Source organism: Acanthaster planci, linkage group LG08 (assembly GCF_054643075.1).
Source record: "Acanthaster planci isolate LZ-2023a linkage group LG08, COTS_SCS, whole genome shotgun sequence".
In the NCBI taxonomy this organism is placed as follows: Eukaryota; Metazoa; Echinodermata; class Asteroidea; order Valvatida; family Acanthasteridae; genus Acanthaster; species Acanthaster planci.
The window spans coordinates 6,457,732-6,470,722 of NC_141784.1; the positions used below are offsets into that span (position 1 = coordinate 6,457,732).

Sequence of the window (12,991 nt, forward strand, 5' to 3'; positions counted from 1 at the left end):
ATACAGTGTTTTGATTTATCCAAATCAGCATTGATACAGTGTTTTGATTTATCCAAATCAGCATTGATACAGTGTTTTGATTTATCCAAATCAGCATTGATACAATGTTTTGATTTATCCACATCAGCTTTGATGCAGTGTTTTGTTTTGTTTTTCTTCTCCATGTAGGCTGGAAGGTAGACGATATGATGGTCGATATTTTTAGAAACTGCTTCCCAACAATCGAAAAGCTGAACACTATAAAGTGAGTGTACATGATTTCCAAAGAACCTGGTTATTTCCCTTGAATAGAATCTGAAAGACACTCTGGTTTCTACATTCTTCAAGGAGACATTCAGATTGAGTGCACATTAATCCTCAGCTGCTTTCAGTGAAAAAAAGTAAAAAAAAATGTGTTCCTTTGATTATGTTACTTTTTGTATTGACTATTGAACAGTTTGCAAGAATGGTTTATCCAGCTTTTGTGATATTGATGTCAAAGCATCAGTAATATCAGAAATCACAAAGAGAGGGAACGTTCTCACTTCTCCGTTTCTTTGGACACCTAAGGGTTTACATGCGGAACTTTCTATAGTTTGGACAACTGTTTCAATCAATCTCTTAGTTAGTCCATTCAAGAAGTCTTTGATTGATAATCACTGATTATTCTTAATATTTTGTTTGATTTTGTAGTTTTTGGAATGCAGGATTGACTGATAAGACTTTGAGAGATTTGGCCTCATTTTTCCCCCAGTGTCCAAACCTAAAGTAAGTGACAATCGAACTAGTAGAATGGTCAGACCTTCATCAGATTTGTCTGTGCTATGTCTGTGCTATTAGTGGGTCCAGACATTCAGAGGAATGGCTTTTTTCAAGAAGATTAATCTTAGAGTTCAAGAGCCGAATGTGAAAGGTTTCTGTGTCTTTAGCATTGTTGCCAGTGATTCCATCCTTCCTGGTTGTTACAGAAATGTTTCCATCGAAGGCAATCCAATTGCTGAAGAGCCATGGGCATGTCTTATTGGAGAGGATAGTCTGTAAGTTGATTTAAGTTCATTTCTTGAAGGACTTTAAGAATGGCACAGCCATTTCACAGCCAGGATGGGGCAGAATGTTGCTCCCCTAACATTTTGGTGGTCATGTGTGTTCTTTGTGAAATCTGACTGTTGGAAAAACAGGCATTTATAACTAATTGTAGCTATGAATGAATACAGGTTGAAGATCTGTTATGGGTTGAAAGCACCTCCAGACACAGATGTGTCAGCAGGAGTCAATAAACTCCATCTGTCGTCTTGGGAATAGACACCATTTTGAAAAAAAAAGGTGCCTTCTCCCTTCCAAAAAAAACCCGCTTGAGAAACAAATTTATTTCTTTAGATGGCTTAAATTGTCTCCTAACACTAGTAAACTTCTCACAATATTTTATGCCATATTCCATCAGAATTGTCAACCTGTCTTTACGCCATAATGACATAACTGACAGGGGGGCATCAGGCATCGGGGCAGCACTGTCCACGGTCACAACCTGCAACAAGAATCTTATCTCACTCAACCTTAGCCATAACAAGTTGACCGATGTGGGCACCGAGGCAATTGTCAAGGTAACAGTAGGTTTGGGAAACTTTGTGCATTCCCGATACTTACAGAACGTCCCACTCTTAGGAAAGGTGCATTAATATTTTCCAGTGTTTGGCCATTTTCTAAAGCTTGTCTTGACTCTTCATTTGGTTTATAATATGCTTGGCCTCACTTCAGCAAATTGAAAGTTTCTGTAGCTGTAAATGGAGATGCTTTTTGCTGGTTTCATTCTCAAAGCTTAGGCCAGAGATAGAGATGAAAGTAAGATTTTTGAAAGCCTCAGAATGATTCCATCTGGTTTGCAAAATTTTGTGTACTAAAGGAACCTGACTAGTGGCATTAGATGTTGTTACACAACTATTTTGGTGACTAGACTTGTACAAGTCAGTTGGTTGCTCCATCGTAAGCAGCATTCATACATGGTAACAGCTATTGTTTGAGGTTATTACCACTGGATGCAGCATCAACTGAATCAAGAGAGTTTGGCTTACTTTCGTCTTTTTTCAGGGTCTTCGCATGAACAGGGTCCTGCTTTGCCTTTCCTTGGCAAGCAACAAGATAACAGACAAAGGAGCAGTTAAGTTCGGCGATGTGTTGTCCCGATTTCCACTCACTCACGAGGAGGTAGTCGAGAGGCGAAAGCTACATAGTGATAAGGGTTCTCCTGACAGAGGCACCGGCAAGTCGGTGCGTACCAACCAACTGCAACAGCATCCTTAATGGACGTTTTATTCAGTTTTTGCTTACATTCTTAGATTCATACATGTACATGTACAAACAGTGGAGGTCAATTTTTGGTGTTAAAATCTACAAATAAAATCAACTTTTTAGTTAATGGGATAAGGCAAGATCCAACTAAATACAAGAGTACATGTAATCTACACTAACACTAATTAAATACAGACAGTGAACACCCATTTCAACCTTCAACAATCAGATGCCCTATTCTGAGACACAACATGCGGGTAAATGTACAAGTGAAGTAGCTGTCAAGCCCCTAATCCTAATTGTACCTGTGTTGACCCCAATTTCAAGTGGAAGGAATTCTCTTAGTGTTACCCAACATTGACATTTTGGTTTATTTCAGCCACCCCCCTCCAGAAGGGCGGAGTCTAAGGACAGGCCTGGAAGTGTTCGCAGTGGAAGCATTCTTGACAAAGGAGATAAAAAACGAGACAAATCCTCTAAGAAAAAGGTCAGTTTCTATTAGATTGTCATATACTGGTATATCCACGGGCTTATCGATTGTTTGGATGATGGTGGTGAAGGTTTTCTGCCCATACAAAATTGTGGTACGGCCATGACGGCAAGTATCTTTGAGCATTCTGGTGGTGATTTCACTGTAGAGAATCTTAAGATGATGCTGGAATACACTCATTAAGACCTTCATTTCCTGACTCTTCATAGTAATAGTAGTACTTCACAGGAAAAATGAAAGACGCAAGGAGGAAGTGATCAGTCATGCTGGACAGTCTAGGATGTCATTCCTTAATGAGACCTAATACCAGTAGCTTTGAGACACTACTCAAGTTTCTGAATGTAGCAGGGTTCTCAGAATATCCTGTACCATTCACTGTGTAATTAAGCCCCGTAGACTGGTGATGTGGGTAGTTACCAGATGGTTTCTAGAACAATGCTGGACCATTCTCCTGCCTCCCCAGCCCTTTAGGGTTATCTCTTGACAGTTTGTCTTAGGAGGAACACCTGTCATATAGGTAAAGTGAAAGGATGCTATGTTTATATTACTGCCTACATTTTGTAATTCCTTTTATTTCTTTCCTTTTGAATGCTCTGAATTTGAGCTATGTGTACATGTACATGTATGTACTGGTGTTATGTAATCTTTGCTCCTGTATTGTATGTTTCTCCAACTGTAATAGGCTGCTTGTTTTCAGCCAGGTATTTCATTTCTTCCTCAGGCTATTTCAATCTTGAGTTTTTCTGTCCAAATTGTGAACAGGATAATAAGCATGAGAAGAAAAATGAGAAGGAGGATGCTGGGAAGGGAGCTAAGACGGTAGTGATGATGGTAAATTCCTCCAATCAGTGGCTGTGTTTCATTTGGCTGCTTGAGTTTTACCCAATCGGTATTGGCATACCTGAAAGTATAAAAAAGCTGTGTGTAATAACGGTTGAGCCTGTCTTGTTGGGCAATGAAGCCTTTCATCTCAGCAGTGAGCGTCTGCCATTTGGCTGTGTTTTGCTACAATGACCTGTAAAAGGCTTTGTGTTTTAATTGAAATTGTGCCTCTTTACCCATCAGTCATTGCTGACCATATGGCTGTGCTGTGACAAATCGTCCAATCAAGATCATTGTTAAAATTGGATGCTTAACCAATCAGCAGCAGTGTACCAGTAGGTGGTTGTCATTGAAGCTCTGTTGTGTGGTTGTACATGTACACGTAATTTGATGCAAACATTGGCAATATTTATAATTAAACTGCTCACTTGGTGTCTGCTAGCTGAGCCCGCAAAAGCAGCCAATTGTTTTTATTTCCTGAAAGATGGTGTGGAGCTGTGTTTTGGTACCCTTTGACCTTGTCCATCGTAGTTTTTCAGTGTTCATGACCAGCATTGGTAAATCTCTGCATTGATAGATGCCCATTTGGATGGCCCAAGCTGACTACAGTGCTTCCATGTCAAATGCTGAACATTGCTGTGACCAAATCAAGCAAAGATTTTTACTTACAACAGACTAAATGTTTGGTATAGCATAGATACCTGGATGTATCTTCATAATGCTGGCTGGTTTATTTTTAGGCTCATGGTCATTTGCTTGTCTCTAGAAACAAGCCTACCAAATTATTGTCATTGAATGGTTCGTCTGAAGTTCAGATGAGAGTGGTAGAATACACCCAATGAAATTCTTTTATATAGGAATTAACAATTGTTGGTACAAAAACGCCAAGCGAGATACATGTACAATGTATATACACTGTACCTTTATAACTAAACACAACAAACCTATGCAGTTTTTGTAAAACCCGATTTTGTCCAGGGAGCCAGCTGTAACTTCACCTTCGGCTGCAACAACATTGTAGAGTGCTCACTTTTGGAAGCAATTTGAAATCCCCCACAATTTTATCTTTATTGGGAGAAGTGAAGTTTTTCAGTTTCAAAGAAAAGAGCCATAAGCTGTCGGAATATTGAAGCAGCCACAGGCTTGTATATCGGTACATGTACCTGTAGAAAGACAAAAATTCAGTATTAACAGGGCTTGTAATTCAACGAGTCAAATTTTGTGAACAACCTGAGTAATGGCCACAGTTCTCGGGTTCTTAAAAACTTCAAACCAAGCGCAAATGATCATGTTAGCCTTCAGTCATTAACAACATGCTTTGCCTCTGATAAAAGTTGTAGGTTTTGGAGAAATCTCAATCTTCAAGGCTTCTACTAATCAACCCCTAGCTTTCATTTACCTTTATCAACAGGTTTACTGCTTCAATACCGTGCACCCTTTGTTTCCCAAAAACTTCCCTATTAATATTCAGATAGATGTTCTTCTTGCTTGCTTACATGTTGATCTATTTTCTGTTCAGCAGTATGTATAAAATTGGTGAAATTGGTGTGTATAATTGCATTGTAACTGTTATTCAGGCAAATCATTTGTACTCGTATGCACTCAATCAGAACTATACATATACAACAGTGACAATCAATTGTCTAAATACTCAATAACTGCAGCTCAAATTGGCACTGAACTCTCCTTTTCACATGAAGTTTTTTAGAGCTAACCTCATTTAAAACCCAGCATGCTTGCCAAACAAGTTAACATGGAGCTTAATACATGCCTTTGATTTTTACACCCTAATGTTCTAGTCAAGAAATGATTGACTTTCTTCATCCATTTGTCTTAAGAATAGTTAGTCAGTTTGGTTCCCAGACACAATTGTTAGCTGACTCTGTTGGAGTCTATGAATACCCTGTTTACCAACAAATGTTGCGGTGGAATCACAAGCTTTGCGGTTCTGATTTACTTCATTTCAGAGCCGTACTTCAAGAAGTCATGTTTGGAGAAGCAATTTCTTAAATCTTTTCGCCTATCTTTTTTTATTTTGCTTTACTTCTGTAAATTTTCTTTTCCTCTCCTTCATTTCTCCTTGTCTCCTTTGTGCTACATCTTGACAATGCAAAGAAATCCCACATTTATGAATTTCTGCTACAATAAAGGTTTACTCACATTTTGGTAAAGGTGCATTAAACTGTTTGAAACCATTCACAATCACTTTGGAACCAGGTTCTTGTGGCTTTGCCAAGCAGAGCAGTTTTTTAATATTATTTACTACTCAAACTTTTAAGTTACTTTGGTTGTGTTCCCTTGTTTGTTTGAAATGTCTTTATATTCATTCTTTCTGATTGTAAAACCAAGGGTTTCTCAAAGGTACGTAGATCTATACGTTATCTCTGAGGTTTGAGGAAATCTAGAGAGAGATTTCAGTTTTAGAAGTGGGAGGAAAATTCAGGAATAATATTTAGTAAGGACTGAAAACCCACTCCATGTGAATGGCAAGGAAACTCAGCACTTCACCAACCTGACTGCTCATTTCTTTATTTCACATTCCCTTTTGAAGTTTACTCTTGTTTACATTTTGCCTTTTATTGTCCGATGACAGGACAACAAGAAAGACAAAGAGGAAGGTGCTAAGGGTGGAACCAAGAAAGATGACAAATGGAAAAAGGGTAAGTGGTGTCAGTTTTGTCATTGAAACCTTGTCACTTCATTACAAATGTGTGTGTGAAGTTCATATCTGATTGTTTGTCACAGGTCACAGTTCCATGTGTTGTACCAACATTTGTTTGCAATGGTGAATATGTCTGTGTTACCTTCAAGTTGTTCATGAGTTTTATAAGATGACTGTAATTCACGATAAACTTCTAATGGTTCAAACATGATGTCTTTGTCTAGAATGGCCAAAGCTAAGCAGGTTGGGTAGAATTCACTATAAAAGGTTAGTTCATACTCGATGCTGTTTAACAGGAACATGGGATTATGACGTCAGCTTACATGTTCCTGCAGCAAATTTGCAGAGGTTAGCACATTGCAACCCGAGTTGTGACCGAGTCAGGTTAAGTCCAGTAATAAGGCAAAAAAGCGGAGTGAAGTTAAGTGTTTAGCTCAAGTCAGTTTGAGTCACCAGTATTTGAACACAGTACAGTAGGATAAATGAAAACAAAAATGAAAGTGGTATTTTGGCATTTGTGTGTTCACCTCTGGGTTTCAACATGTACCACGTCTTACTCTTCATGATGATAACACATGACATAAACGTTATTGTCTAGCGCTATTAGTCATTGCAAATATTTTTCCAAAAGGAAGTTTGTTTTTACTTTTGGGATTGAGTCTTATTACAGTAACCTTCACTCAAGGCAGGTCCTTTGATGAAGGACTTGAGTCAAGTGGAGTCATTTGCTTGCAGTGACTTGAGTCAAGTCAAGTGGCCAAAAAAGTCACTCAAGTCAGACTGGAGTCCAGTCATTGACTAGAGTCATTACAACGCTGATTGCAGCTTGAGCAAATTTCACTGCCAGTGTTTTGTGAAGACAAGTTGGCTTTGCTTTCTTGCTCTCCTAGAGTATAAACCAGACGGTGACTATTACAAATGTAACATGGGATTGGCTCATATCACTCATTCATTTTATTTACTGAACCTTTAACATAAGTCTATCAATGAAGAAGATAATGATACTATATTCAGTAAATATGAAACAGTACAAGAAGGGTCAGTTACATGTACAACATGTAACTTCAAAATTTAAAAAGAAGAATGCCAGTGTTGAAGACATATTTTATATGTATACCTTGAAATTCCCTGACACACTACAATGTGGGTATATACACTAAAAAAAGTTCAGGACCACTTTTTCTTAACTTTTTTTCCAAGCAATGAGTGGGGTCTAGTTCTTCCATTTTTTGTTTGTCTAGATGGTGTTCTCCTGGGAAGAAAATTTGTTTAAAATGTTTCAAAACATCAAATGTGCATTTTCTCAAATTGGACAGTTTCAGGAAAAGTCAAATTACAAAATAAACAGTGGTCCTTAACTTTTTTTGAGTTGTGTATATTTCATGGCCTCTCTTTTGTAAAAATACCTGTTGTTGACATTGCGTTAATCCTTGTATTGAATATACCAGTACATATATGATTGAAAACCAGTACAGACACTGTATGTGATTGAAATGGTTCAAATGTTTTGCCCATTTTAGCTTTATTCAGGGATCTTTCCTGCTTTTTAATAAAACTGTGCTTCGATGTGTTGATTTGAAATATCACCAACTGTCATTTCTTTCGGAGTCTAAAAAGTTTTGGAAATTATTTACAAAATAAAAATAGAGATCAAGTTATGTGGATTTTGCAAATTTTCTTGGATCTGTAAACTTTTGGCAGAATATAAATCATTCAACAATTTGGAGCATAACAGAATTCTGACAGAATTCATATGTCTTGTTCTTCCCAGACCCTCTTAGCCCTAGTGTAGTTGTAAAGTCTTTAGCCCACCTTTCTACTTCATACTAGTATCTTGCAAATCCTTGATTCACATCAGTAAACTTCTTGTTGAGCTTTATTGTAGAATTGAGCACCCTTGTAGCTGCACTTTAGATAGCATTTTGCCAAAATGTGTGGTATTCTTTTCATGATTCTTGAAGTGAAAATAATTGTAGAAGCTTCATGTACTGGCACACAAAACTGGAGGTTATTGCCCACTCATGATAAAGAGCACACAAGTTTGAAATTCAGCACACTGGTTTTGGGTTTTTCATTCAAGGAATTGATTTCCATTCATGCTTGGTGTGTGGGCTTTTATCTCCAGTTTGTGGGTTTAATGTCTGCACCTGAATATGGATGAGTTTGAAAGATTTCCTGGGAAGATAAGAATGCGGAACTGGCACAGACTTTGAGGATTGTAGGAAGTAGTGTGTAGAGTTAGCAAGCACTCATAGTATAGCATTGGAATAGCCGGTAGAGAGATTGAACAGTGTATGGTAATGAATTGTATGCTTTGTCAACTTGAATATCTTATGATTATTTTTAATTTCAATTTTGGAAATTGATGAAGTGTACATCGTGGGCAGCATGCCCACTTCTGAGAAAATTATGGAGATAACGTCACGTGTGTGGGGCTTTCCACTTTTCTTAAAATGATTTATTCATTGACCTGTTCTTGTGGCTTCATTGTGTCCAATTAAGCATGATGCAAACGTGGGTTGTGCAAGTACATAGCAGGGGTTGGAACAAAACCCACAAATGACGTTGCATACAATTTGTTTGCCATGTTTGCATGATTTGTAGGGAGCAGGAGTGACGATATGGCTTGTGGTTTACATGTATACTCCTCCACACTGGGAGGTTGAAAGATTCAAACTCCTGGAACTACTTGTAATCCTGACAGAAAATCGTTACAATGCTAAACGTGTTGGTGGCCATCTTTTATGCTCTTTATGGTCGGTCAAGTCAATCTTTCATTCATTGCTTCAGTGCGGACAAGCAATTGTTTTTAAACAGTGGGTAAGACAAAGTGTATACTGAACATTGTATACATTATTTCGTTTTTTCATCAAGTCCTTTTGCTTTCAAGTTTCCGTTGCAAATTTGATAGCTTAGTAAGCTTTGGAACTGATTACGGAAGACATGGAAAACCGCACATGCACCACATACCAATGCAACAACTACCCCCCAAATGCCATTAAAAAAGGGTTGTATACATTGAGAACAAGATGTACTGGTATGGGTATAATGGATACATGTAGGAAAATATAGGTCATTGTGCCTTGCTTATGAAAGATACCACACAACTACATTGGATTGGTATCCAATAAACATGAACCAAGGTGTTTATTGTTGGATCCTTCCGCCATGAAAGTACTCATTGGTGTTTATACACATGGAAATTTGTACCATGTACATGTAGCTATTTTGTAAAGCCATTTATCATTCCTGTCTCTACACAAGGACTGCATTCTGTAACTTTTAAAGCACATAGGATTTTGGTGGTTGTGCATTTTGTCTACACCTGTAGTCAGTTAGATTAAACCTCTGTAGATTTTCTCCCCTGCGATACATCTGTGGAACAGGATCACACCCTATGGGTAAACCAAAGTTTTTGTTTTTTGATTTAGCTAAAGTATTCTCCTCAATCACTAAAGTTTTGTTTCTTTTTTTGTATTCTTTATCACTAAAATACGCCTTAAAGAAGAGAGTTTTTCTTGACAAAAGTATAATGCTTGACTCATTTGTAATGATCTCAATGTTACGTGTTAAAGGAAAACAGACTATTGGTATTTAATGCAGATTTGAAGAATTCATGCCCAGAAGGATGCCATTTTGCAAAGTAAAGGAATTAAGAATTTATAAAGCCCATGCTTTTAAGCACAAACGTTTCGAAGAAGGCACACTGAAGTACTTTTCGACTTGCACTCATCAGAGCATAAACGCAAGAATGACAAACATTTCTTGTAGGAATTCAGATGCAGAGTGAGTTTTGTTAAAAAATGACCACCGTTGAGAACAGAGCACACAACAAATTTGTAGTTTTTCTGTTTTGACAATTGACGTACATGTAAGTTCAACACTTATTCAACAACAAGGCATATTTCAATGTCAGTTATTTTTGTAGGTTTTTTTTCATTCCGGAAAATGTGTAAACTCAATTGTGGACTTTGCATTTGTCATAACTTTGGTTTGACTTTTTAAAGGTTTTCCCACAAACTGCAACAGAGCTTAAATTGGAATGCTACCAATTGCTGAAGTGTCCAATTTTCTAACTGTATACAATAGTTCCTTGTTTCTTTTTTTTGTCTTCTTTCCTTTCCTTCCTTTCACAGGGGCAAAAGCTGTCATGGCTGGTAAATAAACTGCACCTGCTCCCAAAGACTCAGTTTCACAGAGCCGTTATATAAGTGCAAGAAAGTTTGCTTTAACACAAACAGCCAATCTGCTGCACTGCAGTGCAGAGTACCTGTATATGTACATTGCAACTGATATGTTTTCAGCTTATTGATTTCTGAGTCACCATCCGCTAAGCCATTATTTTTTTTTCTTTTAAACTAAGACGGCTTTGTGGACCTGAGACTTTGGCTTATATTTGTTGGGAGAAACAGTGGCTCATTGTTAACGATGAGAATCCAATGACATTGCTGTGCATTTGTCTCTGTCCAGTCCAATCATCAGCAACAACCAAACAAAAAAAAACCCCAAGGAGTGAAACTAACCATTTGTGAGCATAAAGATTTCTCATTGGAAGTGTTTATGCACATGTCTTACAGGTACATGTATTGCAAGTGCTGTGGTCTTTTTTTGTCAGTTCTTGAAATCAAAAAGGTCAAAGACTGTCTTTCTGGATAGTCTCACCAATAAACCTGTATGTTTATGTACATTGTATGCAGTATAAGGATGTCTTGCTGTTAGCAGTCTAAAAATGCATGGGGGGTAGAATTTCTTTCTTACATGTAATTACCAAATCAATATTGTTATGTTTAACTGTATTTGGAGATGTTTGATAAACATGAATTATCCTTTTTGAAAAAAAAGTGAAGTTTATGAACCAATTTGCAGGCAGAAACATTTACAAAGCTACAGCTTCATATTTTAGCGCAAAAGCATACATTGTGTACATGTAAATAGTGCCTGGAAGAAACCAAGGTAAAAAGGTGCAAAATATAATGTATACCAGCAATGCATAAAAAACCAAAAAATATGGTGTAAAATGCTATGTGGTTACCTGTGTGTCCTGTCTGTGTAAAATGCTATGTGGTTACCTGTGTGTCCTTTCTGTGTAAAATGCTATGTGGTTACCTGTGTGTCCTGTCTGTGTAAAATGCTATGTGGTTACCTGTGTGTCCTTTCTGTGTAAAATGCTTTGTGGTTACCTGTGTGTCCTTTCTGTGTAAAATGCTATGTGGTTACCTGTGTGTCCTTTCTATGTAAAATGCTATGTGGTTACCTGTGTGTCCTTTCTGTGTAAAATGCTATGTGATTACCTGTGTGTCCTTTCTGTGTAAAATGCTATGTGGTTACCTGTGTGTCCTTTCTGTGTAAAATGCTATGTGATTACCTGTGTGTCCTTTCTGTGTTTTCTTCGAGACTTGACAAATAAAAAGACACACCTAGTACATGTACAGTTGTATTTATACACATGAGCGAGGCAATGTCTACCATTCTGGTCTGGGCACTGAAACATGTTCTCTCCCAGGGTTAATGACAGGGTGATATAACGCACCGTTATGTTGCTTGCCTTCAACCAGCAGTTTCCTAGCTAACATGCATTTTCGCACAAAACCCTAACAGACATGCACGCCTCACTCACACACCTGCACAGCTTTATGTCTGTTGGCCTCATTTGCTTTGAACACCGTTCACTTGACCTGGAAAAATACATGTAGTTATTCAAGTACACTGTACATGTATATACAGGAGTAATATGTACTGTTGTGACTTCATTTCCGCATTCCAGTAAGTTTCTTCAGGCTTTGCCATAGCATCTACTATTCTTTCCAAACTGTTAGTGGAATTTATTCCAACTACAAGGCATGTACATTGTACAACTAATTCAGTAATGGGCAGAAATGCAGTTTTTGGTCGTATGCACCACTATTGTGTGATGCTATGGGCGATGCATATTCTGTACTGTACTAATTTTTACCCTCTGAGCGAACTGGAGGGTCTGTGATGTCATCAGAAGCAGTTTAAACTTCCTGACCCTTTGACCTTATTTGCTACATCCCTCTTCTGCAGGTGGAAGTCGGTCATCTATTGTAGGACTAAGTATGAACCCCAAAAGTTCCACATTTCTGAGTTGTTTTTCTTTTGTCTGACCAAAAAAAAGGAAAAAAGAAGGGTTTACACATGTACATCATCCCATTAACCAGTCATGTTGCAGTTGTCTCATGTATTGACTTATGCAGAAACAAAGCTTGCTTTCCTTGTATGTTGGAAATGTTTTTGTCATGCTTTTCAGAAACCAGTTTCAGTTTTTAATGGATAGCTTTGAGTACAGATTGAATTCGCATTTCAAGCTGTTTCAATTGCAAGTTTTATAAGTACAGCTAACAAAAATGACAAATGTAACTTACACAACAGCCCATAATTTCATACTGAAAATCATTTGATATGCGTCCTTAATATGACCTTAACCTGCTTGATTTAGATAACTAACTGTTTCAACTTCTTCCCTTTTTGTTTGTGTTTTCCTCCTTTACTGTTGGTTTCCTTGGTTCAACATCACTGTACCAGATACTTCACGGCACGGTTCCAGAGGTTCAGACAGCTTTCCTTTTTTTTAAATCTGTTGCATGATGAAATCAACATTCTTTTTAACAACTTTTGTGAGGGGAGTTTTGGAGATGGGGATTTGTGTCATTCAGTCATCCATGCATGTTCATATTCCACCAACATTTGGGAGAAATTTAGCTGAAAGTTAAGGTAGGCTGGGCTTTGCATGT

At 37.7% G+C, this 12,991-nt stretch overlaps 1 protein-coding gene across 38 annotated transcripts in view; it reads left to right on the forward strand.

Annotated features, from left to right (window-relative positions):
• lrrc71 (leucine rich repeat containing 71) overlaps positions 1–12,991 on the forward strand; it is a 33,917-nt gene that overhangs the window by 13,441 nt on the left and 7,485 nt on the right. For 9 of the 38 annotated variants that reach the window (XM_087139810.1, XM_087139815.1, XM_087139811.1 and 6 more), the window contains 11 exons: positions 169–244; positions 673–747; positions 948–1,016; positions 1,421–1,580; positions 2,065–2,244; positions 2,645–2,752; positions 3,518–3,586; positions 6,171–6,237; positions 10,376–10,396; positions 12,285–12,314; positions 12,783–12,806. In XM_087139810.1, coding sequence (XP_086995936.1) covers positions 169–244; positions 673–747; positions 948–1,016; positions 1,421–1,580; positions 2,065–2,244; positions 2,645–2,752; positions 3,518–3,586; positions 6,171–6,237; positions 10,376–10,396; positions 12,285–12,314; positions 12,783–12,806 — 879 coding nt within the window. The remainder of the gene's footprint in view (positions 1–168; positions 245–672; positions 748–947; positions 1,017–1,420; positions 1,581–2,064; positions 2,245–2,644; positions 2,753–3,517; positions 3,587–6,170; positions 6,238–10,375; positions 10,397–12,284; positions 12,315–12,782; positions 12,807–12,991) is intronic. The other 29 variants (XM_087139779.1, XM_087139783.1, XM_087139778.1 and 26 more) reach the window with 16 other exon arrangements.